The 25,304-nt window shown below is 39.6% G+C and overlaps 1 protein-coding gene across 1 annotated transcript in view; it reads left to right on the forward strand.

The window, feature by feature from the left end:
* Window positions 1-25,304, forward strand: part of DCHS2 (dachsous cadherin-related 2) — a gene marked incomplete at both ends in the record, with an annotated part of 195,288 nt that overhangs the window by 130,904 nt on the left and 39,080 nt on the right. The window contains 7 exons of the mRNA XM_079773298.1: window positions 1,778-1,965; window positions 3,245-3,344; window positions 3,929-4,086; window positions 5,350-6,193; window positions 8,857-9,096; window positions 22,354-22,488; window positions 22,703-22,912. Of these exons, the coding sequence (XP_079629424.1) occupies window positions 1,778-1,965; window positions 3,245-3,344; window positions 3,929-4,086; window positions 5,350-6,193; window positions 8,857-9,096; window positions 22,354-22,488; window positions 22,703-22,912 (1,875 nt within the window). The remainder of the gene's footprint in view (window positions 1-1,777; window positions 1,966-3,244; window positions 3,345-3,928; window positions 4,087-5,349; window positions 6,194-8,856; window positions 9,097-22,353; window positions 22,489-22,702; window positions 22,913-25,304) is intronic.

The raw sequence follows: 25,304 nt of genomic DNA on the forward strand, positions 1-25,304 counted from the left end.
GAAACCATGTACACACGAAATATGTTTATGCTACAACTCTATAGCTGGGGAGCTGAAACTTCGGATAGCTCAAGTAACTTGCCCAAGGTCACAGGGCCAGGAGATGAGAGGAGGTCACCACTTGGTACAATTCCTGAAGGTACCATGTATAACGTGGCCCGTGTAAATGAGGCCCCGTGCCCTGTAGTGGATGGAATTTGAATTCAGTTCTGATTAACTTTATTCCAAAAATCCCTGTTGTGTGAATTATGAAAAGGTTCCTTTTCCTCTAGCAGGTGGAGTGCTCACCAGGGCACAGTGCTCGTCAAGAAGCCTGCAAGCTAGGTATCAGCTCCCGTTCACTCCCAAGCTGATTCTCCTCTGCAGGGCACATACCTAGGTTGGAAGTTCAATCCCCATGGGGCACATACCAGAGGCAACCTCTCTCTCTCTCTCTCTCTCTCTCTCAAAATCAATAAATTCTCGGGTGAGGATTTAAAAAAAATAGTTTTATGTGTGTGCAATTTTTGTTAAAATCATACTTATTGTAAACACTATATTAATATAGGTGTCCCCAAAAATGTATACACACACTTTGAATAATCATAAAGGCAGTGTTTATTAAAATACATTTCATTTTCAAAATTGAGCTATCAGCTGTTAAAGTGTTTATACATTTTTTGGGACACCTTATATAATTTATACAGTAAGTGCTGCAATTAAGCTCACCAATTCAGCAACATACCCAAATGTGAATTTCCTTTTTTTGTTTCTCATTTCAGCTTCTTGTTTTGTTTTACACATCATTTTATTTGGACAAAGAGGGCAAATTAAAAAATCTTAGAAATAGCAATGTTAGGCGGTAGTTGCTTCATGTTTACTTTCTCACAAGTAGATATTTTCATAAATAGTGAGTTAGTCACTGCCTGGCAGAGCTCTGCAGCAGAGGACAGATGACCAGAGAGAGCACTTGGCCTCCAATGGCGCTTGACAAGAGGTAGAGGCAGTTTCAACTTTATGCCTGAGTCTCCAAGGCTGAAATGTGAGGGATATTGACTAGGAGTGCGTAGGTTCTAAACAAGAATATGTAAAATAAGGCTTGTAAACATTAAGAGTTATTTGGGAAGTCACTATCCATCACTACACATATGTTTTGTGAGATAACGATAAATAACTAACTGCATATGTAAAAGAAAAACCATAGCCTGAGGGATCTATTTGATTCTCATGGAGATATTTCCCATTATTTTGAAGTGATGATAACAACTGCCATGTGTATAATGATTTACAGCCTACAAAATAATTTTAAATTTATGATTGCATTTGTTTCTGATAGCCCTAAGGAAGTAGGCTCAGAGAGGTCCTTCCATGTCTGAGATGGAGAAAATGAAACCCAAACTCAGAGCTCATGATGCCCAAGCTGAGCTGAAGTGCTTCTTTCCTTTATTCTGCATAGCAAGGTGGAGAGGAGCGTGCTGTAGTTTAGTCTTCTGAGCTATTACTAAGGTGCCACAGACTATTTTATCATTGGTTTCTATGAATTCAATTTTTAGTTCAAGTTGAATTCATAGAAATACAAAAAAATTGGCAAACTTAAAATGGCATTTTTAGGAGAAACTTCAGAAAATTCTTTCAACAGTAGAATCAAACTACTCACATACACGGTCTTGGAAGTTGTGCTTTTACTCAGAGCTTTATAATGTTTGCTTTTCCTTTCCACAGATTATTTTGGAAGTGGTTCACAATGCCAAAATTCTAGTGCACAGTGTCACCCTCTTTTGTCCTCTGTGCCCCTCAGGCGAACTGATCAGTTGGGTGGCGTTGGATCATGAGCATCAGGTGCACCATCAGTTGACTGTCCTAGTGACCGACTGTGGCTCCCCACCGCGAAACGCCAGCATGGTGGTTTATGTTGCAGTTACTGACATCAATGATAACAGGCCGTATTTCCCACAGTGTCTCCCTGGAAAGGAATTACACATCAAGGTTTGTGAGGTTGAAATAGTCTTGCAATGGACTTATTCTTAGTTATTTGAGCACCATCTTGTGGTAAAAAGCATGAATTTATCAAATCAGTCATGGTGTGGCAATGCATTCATTTCTAGAAGACCTAGAAATTGTGCATATGTAAAAAAAACCCAACTCATCAAAAAATAAAATGGTTATATGTGCAATTTGAGATCTCATATCCAGTTGTTTTATGATTAATGTAGTTCTGCCTTTTGTATACAAACATAATGGTTCCCCATTATCAGCAATGCTCAGACAAGGATTGTTTTTCGAGTAATTTGCATGCATCTCTTTGTGCAGAGCTCCTTATGAGTGACTGTTACACATCTCTAAGATGGTTCATTAGAGATAGGGGAAGAATCTGTAGCTCTAAAGTGGAGAGGCACATATCACGAGATTATAAAAGCTGATCTATTGGGGGTACATGCAAGAACTTCTAATTATAGTTATATTATCTCATCTTTTTTTATTCCTATGTTTTTGTATGTTTTATAATGTACATAATAAATTAGCATATTAGTTTATACACACAATTATTTAATAAATATATCTTGGAGGTAATCAGATTTTTTAAAATAATGAATGGGTTGTATGAATAAAAAGTTTGGAAGCTGTAACTCCCAAGTAATTAAATTGAACATTCAAATTGTGCTCAGATAGCTATTTAGGAAGCTAATAACTTTAAACTCACCTTCCAAATCCTTATTTAAAGAAAATTTTATCAAAACTAAATGTTTTGTCATTATGATTTTAATCATGTCATTAAAATATCATGTGGCTTACTTCCATAGTAGGACTTTTATATATGGAGTTCTGTTAATTATCTCTCCTATATGAGTTATGTTTCCTGAAATAAAGATTTATTTTTATCTTTAGCATGTTTTAGACCTTAACAACAACTTTTTAAAAAACATCCTGAGAAGGTGATGAATGAAAAGATGCTAGAATCCTTAAAATACACTTAAAATCCAAGATTGTTTAGTTATTTTGATTTCATTCTCCACCCTCCTCAGAATTAGTTGAAATGCTGTAGATAATTTGTTTAAATTGAGTAAAATATTTAAATTGTAATGTGGATTCTTTTCATGGGTTTACACCCATATAATTTTTATATGGTAGACATTAGAATTATATGTGGATTTTGAAATAGTTTTTTAAATGCTTAGTAGTAGTGTGTGCTTTCACTTAAAGTTCATTGCTTTTTATTAAATAAAATTTTACTGAGAAATTTGTAAGCCGTTTGTTTTATTGACAGGTTTTGGAAGGTCAACCAGTAAATATGTTGGTGACAACTGTGTTTGCAAAGGATTTAGATGAAGGAAATAACGCAGAAGTTATATATTCAGTATCTTCAGGTAAACGTAACTACCCATAAAGGATTATGAGCGTTTAGAATTTTCTCTTTCGTTTATCAACTATCTACCTCCTCTGTGGACATCATTAACATTGAAAATAACACCAAATTACAAACAAAATACATTTGTTATGGTCTAGAATCACCTTTATATTTAAAAAATAATTGAAAAGTTTAGTGAAAAGTTATAGTAGTTTTTTGTGTGCCCTAAATAGAAACCAACCCACCAATCATCCACCTTACATGAATAATTTTCAATAATGTGATGTGCAAGTCAATATTTATCAAAAGGAAAGTAGCAATTAGTGGATAACAAGTGGTATTAATATAAAGAAATACGATTAGAATAATAAGATCCATGAATCTCTATGAAGACTAAATATTCTTACAGTTAAAGTAAATCACCCCTAGAAAATGTTCTGTTTCTCGTATATATTTTTAGTGCTATTTTTTATGTTCATTCTCTCACAGAGCTTAAGGCAAATACATCTTCCAAATGCTCAATCACAGATGTATTTGGATTAGTTAATTCTGATTTCTGCATTGTTAGTTAACATTAATTTCTTAATTTTTGTGTATGTATAGAAGATAGATCTGATCACTTCAAGATTGATGCCAACAGTGGTGAGATAAGAACAACCACAGTGCTTTTGTATGATTATAGACCTTCCTACAGGATGACTGTAATTGCCAGTGACCAGGGAGTGCCTCCTCTTCAAGGACAGGCAGTTATTAACATTCAGGTAATGTTCTATCGTCGCCATAACATGTAGAAGGGTGTTTTAAGGTTCTGTTTGATTTTTATACAACTTTATAGAGTGAAGATACATTCAATATATGAATACTGCTTTTAGAGAGCATTGCACATGTATGTGTGCCTTTTTATTATCACTAGAGAAATCATTAGCCTCAAATAACTTTTTATTTGAACTTTGCACAATTCCTGACAAGATATGTACCTTCATCCTGTACAGGCATTAATGTTGCTTTATTTTAATAAAAAGGTCTTTCCTTTACTTTTTTCTAATTGCAAAGACTTGGTAAATTTGCAGAAGTAACTTATATGTAAACAAATGGCAAATAATAAATCACATTGCTTTTTGTAATTATTTTTAAATTTAGAAAAGTCACTTGGGATCCATATTCTAAGGCTTTACTTTAATCAGAATGTGAAAACAAGATGTGGAAAGTCTTCTTAGTAGGAAAAAATTATACCAGTGAGTCAAATATAAGATAACTGTGCATGGCCATTTTTCTTTGCTCATGCACATGATAATCAGTAATATTGATATTGGTATGTATAAAAAATAAGAACATATACCCCAAAGAATTTTTTATTGATTGCGGATATGTATGTTAGGAGGAAATTCTATGTCGGAATTCCTTAAGTCTTTGGTTTTAGATAAACAAAGACACATGATACATAAATGTACACAGATGTTGTCATTATGGATATATTGGTCTCTAGGATTTAGAGTAATTTGGAGAACTACATATTCCACATTCTCATTGAAAAATCATAAGACTATAGTTCAGCTTATCAAAATATAGCATGGCCTCACCAGTATATCATTTCACACATTAGAACAAATGGGAAGTGGAAATGTACTTTCTCATCTCCTAGATATTATGCAATTTTCAATCATCAGAGGCATACTGGAATCTATAATAATTAGACCGGATGTCATTCCGGACGTCCTTCTGGACGAAGCTGGGGTTAGAGGGAAGCCCACGTCCTGGCTGCCTGCTGGCAGCCAGAGCAAAGCCCGGGTCCTGGGTGCCAGAGGAAAGCTGGTGCCGGCAGCTGAGGGAAGGAAGGCCTTCTCTTGCACGAATTTCTTGTATCGGGCCTCTAGTTATGTAATAAAAACTAATGCCACCAAGTACCATATGTATTTCACACAGATAGAAGGGATTAGTTTCCAAAGTAACATCATTACATATACTGATTCAGCTGTTTAAAAAAAGTACTCCAAATTAATAGCTCCTTTTAATTCTTATTTCAGGTGATACCACTATCCAAAGGGAGAGCTGCCATTTCTCAGAATATTAGACATTTAGTTATACCAGAAAACTTGAAGCCTGCAAAAATAATGAGCTTGATAAAGTCACCTGATCACTTTCAACAACACCATAATGGAAAGCTACATTTTAGTATCGCTGCAGATGATAAGGATGGCCCCTTTGAAATCGACAGCTCAACAGGGGACTTGTTCCTTTCTAAGGGACTTGATTATGAAATGACATCACATTATCTTTTCAGGGTGGTTACTAAAGATCACAGCAAAACTCCTCCCCTGTATAGCACAGTCTTCCTTAGCATTGATGTGGAAGATCAGAATGACCATTCCCCATCTTTCCAAGAAGAGTTCATTGTGATAAGCGTAGAGGAGAATGTCCCTATAGGAACTCTGGTACACGTCTTCAATGCCAAAGATGGAGATGGCAGTTTTTTGAACAGTAGAATACAATACTTCATTGAATCCCACCACCCTGGAATCAATCCATTTCTCATCCATCCCTCATTTGGCACATTGGTCACTGCATCCCCCCTCGACAGAGAGAGAGTTTCTACTGTTGTCCTGACAGTGACTGCATCCGATCAGGCTGTGAATGTAACAGACCGGCGACTGAGATCGCTGATGGCCAAGGTAGTGATTTTGGATGTAAATGACCACAGCCCCACTTTTATGTCTTTCCCCATCGCTCATGTCAAAGAGGATGCCACAGTGGGCTCCTTGGTGCACCACGTAACTGCTCACGATCCAGATGAAGGAAGGAATGGAAGAATAACATACAGCATTCTTTCAGGAAATGAAAACATGGCCTTTATGCTAGATGAGTCATCAGGTATTTGTCACTGTCAATTAAAGCCTCTGATCACTTGCTTACATTAATCCTTTTCAGTTTCCTCTGTTAAGATGATGGTTCCAAATGAATAGGCTTTAAAGAAATGTTGATTTTGTGTTTGACTTCTATATGTGATAGGTACAGAGGTTGTATTCAGAGAACCAACTGTAATTGGCCAGTTCATTGATATTGACTATGATTTGAAACTAGCTCACATTTCATGAGATGAATCTACAGTAGCAGCAAACTTCTTTGCCCCCATTGTTGGTAGTCACAGAGGTGGAGATGGTACCAAAAGTACAAAAAGGTAGAATATGACTAACCAACAGTATTATTCAAAGGCTTTAGTATGGAAATTTATCTTTAAGATCATACAAACATGCTTTTGTAAATAGTTGGAATTTATTTATTTATTTATTTAGTAGAGGCCTGGTGCATGAAATTTGTGCATGGGTAGGGTCCCTAGGCCTGGCCAGTGATCAGGGCCAATCAGGTTCCCCGCCTCCCCACCACTCTGCCTCCTCCTTCCCTCACTCTTTCAGTGCCCCTGCTGCTGCTGGTTGCCCACCATGTTCCGCACTGCCCCCTGGTGGTCAGCGCACATCATAGCAAGAGATCGAACTCCCGTTCTCCAGGTTGAACTCCTGAGGGGACTTTGCATATTAGCCTTTTATATATATAGATTTAAAAGAGAGCAACATTGATTTGTTGTTTCACTTATTTATGCATTCATTGGTTGATTTTGTATGTGCCCTGACTGGGGATCGAACCTGCAACCTTGGCATATTAGGACGATGCTCTAACCAAATGAGTATCTGATCAGGACAGAAATAATGTACTTTTAAATGGTTGCATTGATTTGGGTATAAGACCCTAACTTCTCATGTCAAGTGTACCATTTTTTTTTTCCAGAAGCATTTATTCACTGTCAAGTTCTCTGTAGAAATGTCACTAACTGTTACTTTACTTGTCTTGTTATTATGGCATTGCCAATTAACATCTACTAAAATTTCTGATGTAGTGTGATGTATAAAGTGTCATTCTTGTAAAATTGGAAATGAACCTCCCATGATCTGATTTTCAGGAGATATTGAGGAGGTGGATTACCATCTCAACTTCTAAAAAATAGTCATTTCTGCATGAGCCTTAGAAAAAAAATCTCAGCTGTATGCCAATTGGCCCCACCATTAGTAAGACCATAATTTGGAATGGGACTGAATGTGTAGGATTTGGAAGTCATGATTATAGTCTGGCTATATACTGCTGAAAAATTTTTATCAAAATATTTATTGAATACTGTACATATGGTTTCATTCTGAGGCATGCGTGAGCATCACCTAAAGGCCCAACTGACAGAGAGATAGTCCAGACCTGGTTACTGATTACTGTTAGAGCGGAGGTCTCCAAGGACCTGTTTCAGTGATGCTTAAAATGTTTTCCACAATGGCTAAGGAAGGTCTATTTCAGATTTTTAAAGAGGATGGATAAAATTAGAACTGTGTCTCATATATAGGCCTCATGAATCTTGAACAATTGCAGTGGCTGTTTCAGTTGACACAGTTTTCAATGACATAAAATGATAATTGCTGAATGCTTTCATGTGAGATGGGCTGTTGTTTCTCTCATGAGGCTCATATTTCTTATAGTGATTTTTTCAATGGCTTTTGGCTGTAAGTAATTACTGGAAAACTGTTTTATAAAATCTGAAGCAGTAAACCTCTTTAATTATTTGAAGAAAAGTTCTTATAGGATGAGCATGTTTTTAGAGAAGCAAACAGCAATCCTAAAAGAAAAAGTGTGACAGTTGGCCTCATGGGAGCTATATGTGTGCAAGGCTTTATAACACTTTGCTTCCATGAGTTATATGCTCCAATGGCAATTGGATGGAGACACGTTTTATTCGTGAAATTTTTTGTCTGAGTTATAAAGTCTGTACTATTTTTTGTTAATAAAAAAGACAGTTAACACAGCAAGTATAAGGAGATTATAAGTTTTTAATAAAACTAAATACCTTAAAGACTAAATATCTTAAGCAATGCAACTGTATTCATTTTTTTTTTGTTTGTTTGTTACTTGGTCACTTTAAACATGAATTGTCATTTGACCTGAAGATGTATACTGTTAAAACCTAGATGTCTTAAAAAACGAAGGTCAGCCCTAGCTGGTTTGGCTCAGTGGGTACAGCGTCAGCTTGGGACTGAAGGGTCCCGGGTTCGATTCCCGTCAAGGGCACAAGCTCAGGTTGCGGACTCGATCCCCAGTAGGGGGTGTGCAGGAGGCAGCCAATCAGTGATTCTCATCATTAATGTTTCTAACTCTCTCTCCCTCTCCCTTCCTCTCTGAAATCAATAAAAATATATTTTAAAAAATGAAGGTCGATGTTGGGTAGAAAAATCATTTTGATATCATCTTCACGGGAAAGAATGGTATATGATAGATTATTTCTGAATTTTCATTCATCCTTATAGTTTAAATTAGGGTGACTTTTCTGATGAAAAAATGCTCTCATTTTATTTTAGATAATATATAAATTTAAAGTCAGTCTAATAAGATTTATTACTTAACAAAGGTTCTGAAGTTTTAGCAAGTTAGATAAATTAGAGTGAGCTGGACTTTTCTAAATAATATTTATTACGTATTATTTTTCTCCACTTTCAAAACAGGCTTACTAACTACAACGTGTTCTTTGGATTATGAAATGAAAACTCAGCATGTTCTGACCCTTCTGGCCCTGGATGATGGCGTCCCAGCACTTTCTTCGTCCCAGACTTTGACAATTTCTGTTCTTGACATAAATGATGAGGCACCAGTATTTAAGCAACACCTGTATGAAGCTTCAGTTAAAGAAAACCAAAATCCAGGGGAGTTTGTCACAAGAGTTGAAGCTATGGACAGAGATTCAGGTAATTTTAAAATATGGAAACTAAGTAATTAATGCTAAAAACACAAATAGACATAATTTCAACTAGTTGTGTCCCAGAAAAATGAGATACTTGTGAGTCATCTCAAACTTCTCATAGAAAAACCCATTCATGTGTAAAGATAATGTGTGTTTTTATATAGCATTTTCTTATATTGCTCTTTATCAATTGATCTTTATACTAGAGTGATGCACACCTAATTAACATAGAAGTTATTGATTTGATCTTGATAGTAAGCAGAACTATGACTTGGTATCACCTTTTTTTCAGAGTATAATGGATACACTGAATACAGGAAGGCAAATAGTTATTTCCTCTCTATATAGCATAATGGAAGAGATAGGATGCTGTCAGACTGCCTGGGTTTGAATCCTAGAACTACCATTTACTTAGCTGTGTTACTGATCCTCTCTGTTCCTCTGTTTGCTTATCTATAAAAAGGGGATAATAATAATGCCTGATTTATAGTTCTAAGTATGAATGATTATTACATGTAAAGAACTAAGACCAGTGTCTGGCACAATAAATGGTTAAGAGATGTTAACTTCTATTATTATTATTATTATTATTATTATTATTACTATTTTTAATGTCAACCACTATGTTGAGGAAATGACTTTTGAAGTAAATGGTTACTATGGCTAAGAATTTGTAAATTCTTAGAATTTCTTTCCTTTTTTGTTGTTGTTGTTGTTAATCCTCACCTGAGGATATCTTTCCATTGATTTTTAGGGAGAGTGGAAGAGAGAGGGAAAGACAGAGAGAAACATCGATGTGAGAAAAACACATCGATTGGTTGCCTCCCTCAGGCACCCTAACCAGGGCCCTAGCCCGGGAGGAGCCTGCAACCAAGGTATGTGCCTTTGACCGGAATTGAACCCAGGACCATTTGGTCCACAGGCTGACACTCTGTCCACTGGGCTGGAATTACTTTTTGATATCACTGACTTTTTGGCATTTAAATTTCAGTAACTTTAATAATATCCTGTTTTTATTTTAAACAAAATAATTATAAAAATTACAGTGAAGTATTTGCCATTAACAGCATATGCAATATTCCCCACCTGAATAAGTATGAATAGTTTAATAAACCAGCCTTTCGCGATTCACATTTTTATATAGCAAGTGGCATTACATAATCAGCATAGTATTTTTTTCTTTTCTTGTCGGACTAACAATAGATGTTTCTATGGAGAAATACTAGTAGTATTAATAATAGCTTGTTCCTCCTGTTTCAAAGGGCTAAATGATATATTTCCTTCAGCTTTTAATCTAAATTGTATACCATTCAGATGCTTTGCTCTTTAGGAAAACATCGTCTTTTAATGAAGTGTATTTTACACGAATTTGGATGTCATGCTACAAAAACTTTCATTTTAAGGGCTAGCTAATCTCTCTTTTGACCAGAGTGGGGCAGTGTTATCAAACAATTTTTCTTACTGTGCTCAAAGCCGCACTAGGAGCATACTAACAATTGCTTGTTCCAACCTGTGCTTAAAAAATTGATTTAGCACATTTCCCACAGTATGACTTTTAGGGTGATAGAAACAAGAGAGAATATACATAAGTTTTGTATTTTACTGTAATTCCGCTTCAGTGAAATTCTTTTAGTGTGTGCTCTGGTATAAATTGTGCAACACAGGGCTTGGGACACCATAGAAAGCACTTCTCAAAGTATACAGACATATGCAAACCTGTCACTGATGTGCGATTGAGCCATCATTAAAGTCTGTAAAATGCTTCCTCCCCTTGACTTGACTTTAGCTTCTTAATTTTACTTTTCTGTAATGGATTCTACTGAATGGATCTCTTTTGCTTTAAATGTTTGAAGAGGGAGGAAAGAATTGCTCTCAAATTTGCATATATCAACTAAAGATGATGACCATAAATATGCTTTTTTGTCAAGTTGCCCAGTATTTGTGTTATTTTCTTTTAGAATCAATAGTCTGCAATCTGTTACTTGAACTGATTGTTCATTATTCTAGAGATTATGGTTTGCCGGATGGAGAATTCAGATATGAAATTATTGTTTTTCTGGCTCTGCACTTATGGATACTTGAAGTACACATTTAGAATCTTCATGAGTCTCATGTACCTTCACATGTTTTAGAGACAATTTCAGTTTATTGGAAATTTCAGTGTTTTTAATGAGGCCAGATCTGTTAAGCAGTAGTTATGTAAATGCATGTGAATTTGTGTGTATGTTTGTAATTTTGAACATATTTTCTCTCAATCTTTTTTTTTTTTTGGCTTGTTGTGTTAAAGCAATGAAAAAGGATTATGCATGAGAATTAAATGACGTAATCAAGATTTTAACATACTGGCATCACGTTGGAATTTATGAATGGTTTACTTTATAGTATGTATTTTTAAAAATACTATAGCATGACTTAAAACCAGAAAGCTTAACATATGTTTTCTAGCATTCTACAGTGTAGTTTTAGAAAATGTCAGCTTAAAGTGTTGGCCTTCAAAACCCATGGGAATTCCAGCACCGAATGTTTATGATGTATGACTCACACTAGTTCTAACAGGAGTTTTTTCTTATATTAAAAGGGAAAAACAACTACCAGGTTTTAACTAAGATATTAAAACTGCTACAGTACTTGGAGCCACCAACAAGAGCTCCATTGTTAGTGAGAAAAGACCTTTCCCCTGGGCGCCCCTCTCCACTGCTGAGCGGAAAGGGTGCCCCTCCAGGGAAGATGACTCACTCCTGGCTGATACTTTACTTAATAGTGGTGAATATCAAATACATTGCCATACAGAAGTGTTGAATTCTACAATGAGATCTTATTCTCTATTCTATAAAAATACTAGAGGCCCGGTGCACGAAATTCATGCATGAGGGTGCGGGGGGGGGTGTGTCCCTCAGCCCTGTCTTGGCCTGCAAAGACGCCAGCATCCCTCACCCCGGCCTCTAGCCAGAGGTTCCTCCCCTCCTTCTGCACAGCCTCTGGGAAGATGCTTGTCCTGGGGCCTCCTCAGGGCCCTGGCCCATGATGCCCTGCAGTTCGGGTACTCGGGGGCTTGGGCTTTCAGGTCTGGCTTCCTCATCTGTTATGGTGAGCATCAGCTGCCATGGGAGCCTTGCCTTAGGAGTCACCCCCTTGGACCATACTACTTGCGAGTATGTGTGTGGGGGGTGGTCTCGGTGGCAGTGATTTGATGTCTGTAGCATGCCCGCTGACACCCACCACCACAGCGCCACACTGGTCCCGTCTGGACTGCTGGCAGGGGGCTTCCAGTCTGCGACTGGGGCTGATGGGCTGCGACTGAGGGCTGCAGGTGGAGGACCCTGGCACCCATAGGGCTGTCAGCATCAGGAACTGGAAAGATCCATTTTTCTGGTTCCTCCCCTGCCACGCGGATGCTGAGCACCCAGGCCCCAAAGGCCCGTTCACTCCCGCTGCATGGCCGGCTGGGGCGGGGGCACGTGCGTGCAGCCCCGGAGGCCCGTTTACTCCCGCCGCATGGCCTGCTGGGCCGCAGCACAGCGTCCTGCCGGCCCCATTTGGTCCCTGCTCAGCATCGCCGCGGCCGATCGCTCCTCCCCGCCCCCCGCTCCTCCCACCGGCCCAGTCGGCTACCCCGGCCACCCCAAGTCCCGTCCCCCAGTGCCTCCTGGCCCAATTGCGGGCATAGCGAAGGTACAGTCAATTTGCATATCACCATTTTATTATGTAGGATATTCTCTATCCGGGTTTATCTTGAATGAACTCTACATCTGGTTTCCGGGAAAACATCTCATGCTAGATGAACAACTCCCAACATCCTACACTCAGAGCAAGGGGCAACTTGGCGGTGACAGTATCTATTTCATGGGGTCTAAGGCACCCTTAATGGTAAATTGTATCTCAATTTAGAAATGCTAAAATGTGAAAAAATGTGTCTTAGAATTAATGAAATAGTAAACAGAAGGAAAAAAAAGAGAGAGTGAGAGCACTGATAACCTCACTCACCCAAAGAGAATCACTGATGAAGTTGATATAGAGTTGTATTTCATTGACTTCATGGTATTGTCCTATCTAATAAAAGGGTAATATGCAAATTGACCATCACTCTAACACACAAATGGCTGCCCCCATGTGGACACAAGATGGCCACCACAAGATTGCCAGCAGGGGAGGGCAGTTGTGGGCGATCAGGCCAGCAGGGCAGGGCAGTTGGGAGGGACCAAGCCTGTAAGGGAGGGCAGTTGGGGGGTACCAGGCCAGCAGAGGAAAGCAGTTAGGGGCAACCAGGCCTGCAGGAGAAGGCAGTTGGGGGGGGACCAGGCCTGCAGGGGAGGGCAGTTGAGGGTGACCAGGCCTGCAGAGGAGGGCAGTTGGGAGGGACCAGGCCTGAAGGGGAGGGCAGTTGGGGGCGACCAGGCCTGCAGGGGAGGGCAATTGGGGGGGGGGGACCAGGCCTGCAGGGGAGGGCAGTTGGGGGGGACCAGGCCTACAGGGGAGGGCAGTTGGGGGGGACCAGACCTGCAGGAGAGGGCAGTTGGGGGCGACCAGGTTGGCAGGGGAGGGCAATTAGGGGCAATCAGGCCAGCAGGGGAGCAGTTAGGCGTCGATCAGGCTGGCAGGGGAGTGGTTACGGGTGATCAGGTTGGCAGGCAGAAGCAGTTAGGGGCTATCAGGCAGGCAGGCAGGCAGGCAGGCAAGCATTTGGGAGCCAGCAGTCCTGGATTGTGAGAGGGATGTCCCAGATTGGAGAGGGTGCAGGTTGGGCTGAGAGACATATACCCCCACACACACCCATGCATGATTTTCGTGCACCGGGCCTCTAGTAATTGTATAATTGGTTACTTGTCTGCCTGACCATTAGCCTGTGAAATTCTCATGGATTGAGGACACCATTTAGTCATTTTTATCCCAGGACCCTTACATAGTACAAGCTAAGACTTTGGAGCTCAGTAAATATGTTTGGCTATGGGACCTGAGAAACTGTAGCATCTGTGAAATAAGCTGCTTCAAGTTGCCTTCACTCTTTAGAATCTATTCATTTATTTATCCCTTCATTCAGTCAAACAGGCATGATCCTGTTTTTGCTTCAGAAATGTCTGAGCTGCATGGCATTGCACAGTTGAGGGATTACATGAAAAATTATGTTCCTGAAAAAGCATTTCTGAAAAGAGCACTCCCCTGGTCAGAATTCTTTATTAATTCCCCACAGTTTTGATGGTAAAGTTCTATTGTTTTTTAGCTTAACCACCAGGCATTTTATGACATGATTCCATCTTTCCTCTGTCCTCAGCTCCTACCACACTCCCAACCTTTACTCTAGGATAGGGTTCCGCCAACTTTTTAAAAAAACAACAACTTTACTTTATTATTATTTTTATATATTTTTGTTGATTTCAGAAAGGAAGGGAGAGAGAGCTAGAAACATCAATGGTGAGAGAGAATCATTGATTGGCTGCCTCCTGCACACCCCCTACTGGGGATCATGCCTGCAACTCGGGCCTGTGTCCTTGACCGGAAAGGACCCTTCAGTCCGCAGGCCGATACTCTATCCACTGAGCCAAACCAGCTAGGGTGGGTTCTGCCAATTTTTCTCTGTAAAGGGGGAGACAGTACAGGTTTTAGGCTTTGCAGGCCATGCAGTCTCTGTTACTCAATTCTGTCACTGCAGCAAGACAATAGCAATAGGTAACACATAAAGAAGTGAGTATGGCTGTGTTTCAATAAAACTTTTCAAAAGCAGGGGCAGGCTGGATTTGGTCAGTAGGCTGTAGTTGGCCAACTGCTGGTCTAATGCATGTATCTAGTTAACACATCTAAGTTACTTGCTACTTGCTGCTCATCAGTTCTGATTTTGATAGCATCATAGTGGTGACTCAATGTGGTATTCTAGTGGATGCCAAGATGATCAATATCTTTGCTAAGTAGGTGATGGATGATAGTGGAAGAGTTTACCCTATAGATGTACTCTGCTGACTGAAAGCAAATCACTTCTGCTAGTCCTTATAAATCAGTGTAGAGTGTTGGTTTTCTCAGGACCAGTGGCACCATCATCTATATATTCTACACAGAGACAACTACCATAGGCTTTTAAAGGATGCTGGTGTCCCTTTAACCAATGTCTTTCCAAGGGTCTTTATGAAAGAAGAACCCTCTGAACTCAGGAAATGTAGTGGGGGAGGGCATCCAGTATGGTTCCAAGCCAATCAAAGAAACTGTCCAGAGACATAGCTATATGAGCTAACTTATTAAACTCCTAATCTCTGGTAAGCACAACATATAAATAAAATCCATCCTGAATCAAAATTACATTTTATTTTTTTGGATTTCATATCCTTGGAAATGACTTCCACACATAACCTTCAGGTTTATTCCAATATAAATTAGAAAACTTGATATTCTTTTGAAACTACAAGCTGCCTGCAACTGAGTCAGATTTGTACATGACTATTGAGATCTGACTGTAGCCATGGATCTTCAGGTCAATAAACATCCCCCTGCAAGAAGTTACCTCTTGTATCTGCCACTCAACTTGGTCTGATCTTCAGGAAGATTAATGTTAGGGCTCCCATAGAAGCTTTCAGGTGTTCAACTATGCCTGAGCTGCATGTATAAAGCTGCAGCTTATAAGTTCCTTTCTTTTTTTAAATTTTAGTTTATTGTTTAAAGTAATACAAATAGTAGTACATATGTCTCCTTTTTTTTTCCCATTGACCTCCACCCCCGGCCTCCCCTACCCCCCGGCACATGTCCTCACCCCCACCCCCAGGGTCTTGCATTCATTGGTTATGCTTATATGCATGCATACAAGTCCTTCGGTTGATCTCTTACCCCACCCCCCAACCCTCCCCTGCCTTCCCGCTGTAGTTTGACTGTCTGTTCCATGCTTCTTTGCCTCTGTATCTATTTTTGTTCATCTATACTAATAAAAGGGTAATATGCTAATTAGGCCAGATAGACCAAACTTCTTCCAGACGCCAATCCGGATGTCCTTCCTGACAAAGCTGGGGCCCGGGCAGTGCCGCCTGGGCCTGGGTGCTGGCCCTGAGTGAAGCTGCCCAGAGTCCCGGGTACCTGCAGCCGGCCCGGGCAAAACCTGCCCGGGTGCCTGCGGCTGGCCAGGGGGAGGGAAGTCCAGGTCCCGGTTGCCTGTGGCTGGCCGGAGGAGGGAAGCCTGGGTCCCGGGTGCGGGGGCTGAGGCAGAGGCGGTTAGGGGCGATCAGGCAGGCAGGCGAGTGGTTGGGAGCCAGCGGTCCCAGATTGGGAGAAGGATGTCCGACTGCTGGACATCCCCTGAGGGGCCCCAGATTGTGAGTGGGTGCAGACCAGGCTAAGGGACACCCACCCCATGCACCAATTTTGTGCACTGGGCCTCTAGTCAGTTTATAACGTTCTTTATATTCCACAAATGAGTGAGATCATGTGGTATTTATCTTTCACTGACTGGCTTATTTCACTTAGCATAATTCTCTCCAGTTCCATCCATGCTGTTGCAAATGGTAAAAATTCCTTCTTTCTTACAGCAGCATAGTATTCCATTGTATAGATGTATCACAGTTTTCTAATCTACTCATCTGTTGATGGGCATTTAGGCTGTTTAAAAATCTTAGCTATTATAAATTGTGCTGCTATGAACATAGGGGTGCATATATCTTTCTGATTTGTGTTTCTGTTTTCTTGGGATAACACTTCCTAGAAGTGGTATTACTGTGTCAAATGGCAGTTCCACTTTTAATTTTTTGAGGAAACGCCATACTGTTTTCCATAGCGGCTGCACCAGTTTGCATTCCCACCAGCAGTGAAGAGGGGTTCCTTTTTCTCCACATCCTCTCCAGCACTTGTCATTTGTTCATTTGTTGATGATAGTCATTCTGACAGGTGTGAGATGATACCTAATTGTTGTTTTGATTTGCATCTCTGGGATGATTAGTGACTTTGAGCATGTTTTCATGTGTCTCTTGGTTTTCTGTATGTCCTCTTTTGAAAAGTGTCTATTTAGGTCCTTTGCTCATTTTTTTAAAAATATATTTTATTGATTTTTTACAGAGAGGAAGAGAGAGGGATAGAGAGTTAGAAACATCGATGAGAGAGAAACATCGATCAGCTGCCTCTTGCACACCCCCTACTGGGGATGTGCCCGCAACCAAGGTACATGCCCTTGACCGGAATCGAACCCGGGACCCTTGAGTCCGCAGGCCGACGCTCTATCCACTGAGCCAAACCGGTTTCGGCCCTTTGCTCATTTTTTGATTGGATTGTTTATTTTCCTTTTGTTAAGTTGTATGAGTTCCCTGTAAATGTTGGAGATGAAACCCTTATTGGCGATAACATTTTCAAATATGTTCTCCCATGCAGTGGTCTTTCTTGTTGTTTTGTTGATAGTTTCTTTTGCTGTGCAGAAGCTTTTTATTTTTATGTAGTTCCATTTGTTTATTTTCTCCTTAGTTTCCATTGCCCTAGGAGTTGTATTGGCGTAATTTTCTTTTTGTAAGTTCCTAGTATACTCAGGGACAGCCATCTCACACCATAGTCCGTTTTACTATCACATGGCCCAAGCCAGCACCATTTGGTCCTCTAAGAAATTTGAGTCCTTTAATAGTCACTTCATTACAGTCAGACACAGGTGATAATTTATTTGATTTTGATATCACTGCAAGTGATTGTCCATGGGCCAGGAACTAAGCAGTGCATTTAAGGCCAGAGACATAATAAAACCAATTCCAGAGTTCCCGTTACCTGGGACCCACTGCTGGTGCCAAGTACTGCATTAGTTAGGTGCAGGCAGGAAAATGAGAAGTTGGAAGGCTGGGTGAGCAAAATAGGGAATCTTGAAATAACATAGGAAAAATCCTGGAAAACAAGAAGAGGTTGAGATGATAAGAACCTAGGAAGAAAATGAGAGGAGCCTTGCAGAGCCTGATCCTGGAGTCCTCAAGAGACTGAAAGCTGTGGGCAGTTGTTGCAGCCAGGTGAAGTGGCATTGCTGATAGAGACAGTAAGCAGATGGGAGGAAGGAAGTCCTGTCTCTTCTCCTTCTGACTCTCAGTCTCCCTAGGATGTCCCTTTGGGGCCGACACTCTTTCTTCCCTCTTACCAATTAAATGCTATTCATCTTCAGGGTCTTGGCTTATACAAAAGGCAACGTATACTTACTCAGTCATATCTTATCATGTGCAATCATAATTGCCTGCTAACTTATCTGTATCTAGTGCTATACTGTAAACACTGTGAGGGCAGAGAATTTGTCTTCTTACTATCAGTTATTTCTTAGCACCTGGCAACTACTATCACTCTCTCTACATGTTTATTGAATGATATCATTAATGAACTATCTACCCGTGATAAGTCTTCCCTGATCCACTTCCTCAGTGATTTAATATATTTTACTGCATTGTCTATAACATTGATTGCATTGTTTTCCCCACCAGAGGGTAACTCTGAGAGTCAGGATAATTACTTATTATTCAGTGGTACCTTTCCAGTGCCTGGCACTCAGTAGATGTGCATTGCATAAAGGAACACATGAATGAATGCATCCATGCATGCATGAATGAATGAAACAACCAAATAACTGAACCCCAGTGCAAACACATGGTGTCATCTGTTTATGAGTATAAACTGAATTCCTTTTTCCTCCTTCCCTTCTTCCCAGTCTCCTTTTCTACCTCTCTCCCTTTGTTCCTTTCTGTCTTTTTTTAAAGATCAATCAGCAATATCTGAAGATAAGAACTAAAAATGACCAGTAGAGTTTATAATCAGATAGTCATTGGTGACTGTAGAAAGAGTAGCTTGGTATGGCAGTAGTCTCAAGCTAGCTGCAGAGAATGGGTAGGATTTTTTTTAGAGACACTTGGCTATGAAGAAAAGGGGAAAAAATTGATTCTTATAGCTAGAGAAGAATGTAATTTGGTGGTGGGGGAGAATAAATGAGAAAGTAGAACCAACAGGAAAATTCCAAGGAGGGCGTTTGAAGAAATCTTTGGCCATGGAGACAGAAAGCAGGAGGTGGAGTGGAGTACAGATGCAGAAAGTTGAGGAAGTTTTTTTTCCTAATGTCCCCATTTATCTGGGAGTAGGAAGGGGAGAATCTGTGAGAGTGAGCCAGGAGGTGTTTGGGTGGCAGACACGAATGGGAGAGAGGTGACCAAGGAGATTTGGAAAGATCACCAGATAACAAGGACATTTCTGTGCCCTCAATCTATGCTGTTGTGAAATTTTCGCCAGCTCCAGGTATCTGCTGGATACTCAAGGAGGGCAGAGAGATGACTGATATTATCCTGGGTTGGAGTTTTGCTGCTCATCTTTGGCAAAAAGCCAAGGACCTGAGGAAATATGTGAGATTGCTAAAGTGAGAATTCGTGGGGCTGGCTTGGATAGGAAAAGAAATGAATTGAAGAGGAAAGTTATCCTAGAGTAGGAGAAATTAAGAGCTCATAAGGCTGTAGGTCTTGAGGTCTAAGATCAGATGTGTTTATGTGTGCACATCCTTTATTCTGCGTGTGCCATGTATTTATATCACAGAATAGGTTCAGATCCAGATTTCCAGATTGCTTAGTAAGGTAATGGTTTTGACTAAATAATCTGTTTTCTTTTCTTAAGTTTGGTGATGGTCTCTTTGTTCTGGTGGGTTATAAGGGTGTGTGGAGGAAGAAGCAAGGAACTGAGCTCTAAAAGAGCCAAAGTAGAATACTTTAAATTTATCTCACACTATTCAAGTTGTGAGGGTGTGAAGTTTGGAGTGAAAATGTATGTATGCAAACTATACTAATAAAAGCCTAGGTGGTCATCATGCCCTCACACCATCATGCCGTCACGCCATCACAATCCATCACCAGGGTGGGTGGGGCCTGATGCTGAGTGTGTGGTGCAGGGGCGGGTCCTGGTGGCTGCTCCACACAGCTTTCGCCGGGGGTCCCGCGGTCCTGCACGCACCACGGAGGTGGGACCCCCGGCTCTGGCCTACCACTTTGAGGCAATCCATCAAGGAGCCCCGGATGGGTGGGCGGGGCCTACCTCTTTGGGGTGATCAATAACAGGGCTCCTGCACTGTGAGAGGGCACAGGCCAGTCTGGGGGACTCCTTCCCCACCGAGTGCACAAATTTCGTGCACCAGGCCACTAGTAGTTATAAAGGAAGATCTTATTTACCTTTAGTAATGCACTAGGTGGATTTCAGGTGAATGGTTTAAAGCTATATCAAATAATAGAAATAATAAAATCAGAAAGTTTCTGAAAACTCAGGAAAATATTGGTTATAGTGGCAAAGCACATTAAAGAACAATGGGAACAATGGAAGAAAGTGAAAATATAAAGATTTGAGTTTATGTTTAAACCTTTAAAGATATTTATAGGTTTGACAAGTGTTGGGAATTTAAAATCTATAATATGTAATACATAATATTATGTGTAATGTATAGTAAATCATATAGTGAGTAAATTTATTTCAAACATAAAATGTCCAAAAATAAAAAAAGTGCCTTTTTCCATGTCAGCTCCATGCAGGCAGAGGCCATACCTGTTTGACTTACCACTGTCTCCTTGGCCAGTTAGCACCATGCTTGTCGCCTAGTTTTGCTCACTACATATTTGAGGAGCAAGCAAAATAAATGTAAGATGGTATTGTTCCCATTTTCATAATGTCAGAAGAGATAAACAGGAATAACAAGCTTTTAACAACCTGGGAATTTTAGAAATTCTTTCTTGGCCAGAGGGGAGATTATGTGATCATTATGAGGTCAAAATAATCACTATGATATTAAATAATTGTTAATGTAATGTTATGCCTAATGCTTAGTGCCTAATGATAGAGTGAAATATTTTGGTGACTTCTGGCTATAGCATATCAAATATATTGAACCTATTTTATTAAACTTTAAAAAAGTCTTAAATGCCTGCAGATTATCTCAAATATCTTTCCTCTTTAAAAGACATGGTAAGAAAAATATATATATATATATGTATATATATATTTTTATAAAACTAGCATTCTATTCCACTCCTTGCAGCACTCAGTCCTATATCACAGTCACTAGATCAGAGTGAAACTTACATTTTAAGACTGGCAAGATGGAAATTTGTAATTGAAGTTTTTTTTATTAAGGTCAAAGAACAATATTTCATCTTTTATTAAAGTATATATCAGATATTCTAAATACTATATCTATGCATAGATTCTTGTCAGTTAGGAAAAGAATATAGAAAAATGATTGAAAGGAACTTGTGTAAAGTGCAACTAAGCTACAATGGCACGGGATTAACCTGTTCACGTTAATAGTATGAATGCTCTTCACAACCAGTGATGGAAATGGCCTGATGCTTTTCTCAGGGGAGAAATGAAACCACAAAAATATGGGAAGAATTCTTTTTATAATATTGAATAATGCAGCACTGCATTTCTCACTCGAGAGGAGATGGAATACTAACTAGAAAACAAAACAAAATATATGCAGAGAAGCAACTCTATGAGCTTGCCTTCTGTGCTGGAGAATGAAGGGTGGCATAACTGAGTGCAAACTTTGAAATAGGGCTCAACCTGCCAGGGCTGACCCGTAGACCCTGAGCAATGGATGAACAGATTACTCTGACACATGTTTCTGTGAAAGAGAGGTTAAGGGGCTGTTTTGCTTTAGGAGCAAAGAGCCCTGTTCGCCTGCCTCCTTAGGCTTTTATTGTCACAACAGCTTGAACTAAAATTAACCTCTAGATACAATCAGCAAGGTAAGCATCCTTGAGAAAATACATTCTGCTACAAGGTCGGGTCTTAAAGACTAAAAACATAGAGATTCTAGTAAAACACCCGGGGGATCGGACTTGTTTGGAAAAGTCAAAGTAGGGGCTGCCCCGATCTTTTGGAGAATCCCCCTTACAGACATTCCAACCAAATCCCGTGCTTCCCTACATCAATCTACAGAAACTGTCCCTTGCCCTGCAAGCCTACAATTATGTCATTAAGAAATAGGGGTATTAGAAGGAATAATTAGAAATACGTTGTAGAGTTACATACTCACAAGAAATTTTTATGGGAGGGAAAGGATAGTAAGCATTCACTCTGGGGAAGTCTCATGACTTGAAAATCAAGCATTTCAGCTCACGAGGCTTTTATTTAGCAAGGATAGGCAAAAGAGTTGTTTTGGTGTGTTGTCGTTGTTTTTTAACCTTAATTTGAAGGTTGTTTTGCCCTTTTCATCCATCATCTAACATGTTCATAGGAAAAAGAATGGGAAAACAGAAGAATGGATTCCAAAGGGATAATTGCTAATTTTTTTTTTTAATATATTTTCCTCAAGGAATCAATTCCAAACTTCACTTTGAAATCATGCCGGGTGCATCGTCTGGGCTGTTCGAGATAAATGCTGACACTGGAGAGGTGGTGACAGCCACTACACTTGACAGAGAAGTCCAGGAAGTCCTCACCCTCCGAGGTAAGGGATCCCTTGACTCTGCTAAGCAAACAAACAAAAAACGGGCAGGAGAAAGTTCAGTGCTGAAATTTTGCATTTCAATAGGGTGTCTTTAAATAAAACATAATTGAGCCAGGGCTACCTGTCAGTTTGGTCTGATGTTGTCTAGTTAGGGCAGTGCATTTTAGGTATGAATTCGTGGCCACACTCTGTGCCATTTTTCATTCCTTGTCAGTCCTTGTTCGAGACGGAGGAGTCCCTTCATTGTCCGGCACCACCACCGTTCTCTGTACTGTGGAAGATGAAAATGACCATGCTCCGAAGATCATTGTCCCCGCTCATGACATTGAGGTTCTGGAAAACCAAGAGCCAGGGGTTGTCTACACTGTTTTGGCCTTTGATATGGATACTGGCAATAATGGAGCTGTCAAGTATTATATAATTGGTAAGTGTTTTCATTATTAAAATTCTCCCCCAGGGTACTGACCCAGTTGACACACACTGCATGGTGATTATTTTGTATTTGGTATCTATTGGAATGCCTACACACCCAGTAATAACTGATTGGTGCCCTGGGCTTTCTCTCCACTCCTTCCTACAGCCATCTGGAACCACTATCCTCCAAATTCTTTAAAAATCTACTGCCAAGTACTCTTATAAATTTTTCTATAGGGCAATGCATTTTAGTGCCCTAAATTATTTAACATTAGTGATGTACAGATGGACAGACAGCTTTTCCCTCCCTACTTTTGTTTCTCTCTTATAATCACTTATTTTTAATATTTTGAGCAATTCAGACTTTTTTTAGGTCTTTCTAGAAGGACCTAGAGCACATGAGTGGGCAAACAATTCCAAGTTCTGAATACCAATGTAACACCTCAGATCTACAACATACCCTGCAGATCGCGGTCTTTAGGAACTTCTTCTCTAGAAGATAATTTTGTGATATGGCCCCTTTGGATCGGAGGCATAAGGATTTCTGACAGAATAACTTCCGCATCAGCACAGTTATTATGATTGAGAGAGCCATATCTTAATCACCTAAAAAAAAAGAGGGATTGAAGAGTCAGCTTTTTAGCAGTTGTCAGTGAGGACGTGCAATGGTAGGAGTTGAGGAGAGAATAATGCTTCTGATGCAGAGAAGCTGTGTTAAGGTCTTGTGAACATAGTTTTAAGACTGGCTTCTGGAAGTGATTACTCTATGTGGTAAAAATTCTATAACCAGTCTACATTTTCTTTGTACCACCCATTGTACTCCAAAATGTCTTTACCCCTGATTATAAAATGATATGTAATTGTTGTAGAATATATATACAATTTATTTAAAAAAAAACACAAAACAAAAGTAATAGCACAAAAAGTCTTATGTCATGCAGAGATAACTCATTTGGTATTGTGGCAAACACTTTTTCATGAGTCTAGGGAATACAGACACCAATTTTAAATGTACTGAATAATTTATATGTGCTAGCTTGTTTCTTCATTTTTTAAGCTAACATACTCTGTAAATCTTTCATGTCAATGAATACACATTTCTAATGACGTTTCTTATACATATGTATAACATTTATTTAACTCATTCCTTTTTATGGTCATTTAGATATTGAAAAATCCTACTATTATAAAAGTGCTGTGCTGAACAATATTTGTATTATTTCCTCAGGATAAGGTACTATCATACTGCCATCCCACAGAATAATACTCCCTGCAAGTTACTTATATCAGCAAGCCCAATCCTTTCCTCTTCCCCTCCTGTTGCAGTGGAATAGATATTTTCCTCCTCTGTAAACTTCACCTTTCTAAAACTTCTCAAACTATCTGTGGTTAAGGGCCAAGGTTTATATTTTTTTAATTTCAATCTTTTGTGACTGATAGTTTTATAAGATACAATAAGAATAAGTTACTGGGGAAAAGAATCAGAGACATGCAAAATGCAAACCCCAATTTTTAAGAACTATTGTAATCTGCAGACATTAAAATTATTCTCTTGAGCTGCTATAAAATTTTCTAAATGCTTACTCTCAATTTCTGTATTTATCTTGGTGAGGACCAATTGCAAACACTTCCCAGACTGCCACCTGTCCCCATCTATGGCATCAGGGACGTTCCTTGTGTCCATTCCACTTCTTTTTCCTGAATTGCCATCTTTTCTCCTTCTATTGGCTTTCCCCATCACTTTTTATCAGTCTTTCCCATCTTGAAAATATCCCCCCTCAGATGTATCCCTTTACTCACAATCTATTTGTCTTAACAATTAAGCTTCTTAAAATCACCTGCTCTCTGGTTTCTGTGTCTTTACTTCCTTTTCATTCCTTCGTTCATTGCAACATGTTGCACGGAAGTCACTCCGCTGAAACTGTCTTTGCAGAAGACACTAAAGATCTTGTTGCTAAACCCAGTGTATTCTTTTCAGTTCTTAATTTCATTGTACTGCTTTATGCCTTCATGCATCAGGCCCTGGACTCTTGGTCTGACCTTGAGTTCAGAAAGCCCCTTTCTCCCTATCCTTCTAGACAAGCCTTCCCAATGTCTCTATTCTCCTGGTGGTCCTCTGACTTGTTGGAGTTCCTGGGATCTTTTGTGCTTATCCTTTTTCTTGTCTCATAGATGCACTCTTATTGTATCATTTCATCCAGTCCCTATCTTCAGCTACCACTGGTACCCCAATATCTCCCAATCTTTATCTGCCCCTAGATGTCAGGCACTAATGGACTTAAAAAAAAAAAAAACACAACTCAACTAATGACTGTCATACAAATATAAAATTAATGACTGCCAAAGATGTATATTTAACTCATTAATTAATGAACAAACCAAAAAGATGTTAAATTAGTTCA

Source organism: Cnephaeus nilssonii, assembly GCF_951640355.1.
Source record: "Cnephaeus nilssonii genome assembly, chromosome: 5".
NCBI lineage: Eukaryota > Metazoa > Chordata > Mammalia > Chiroptera > Vespertilionidae > Cnephaeus > Cnephaeus nilssonii.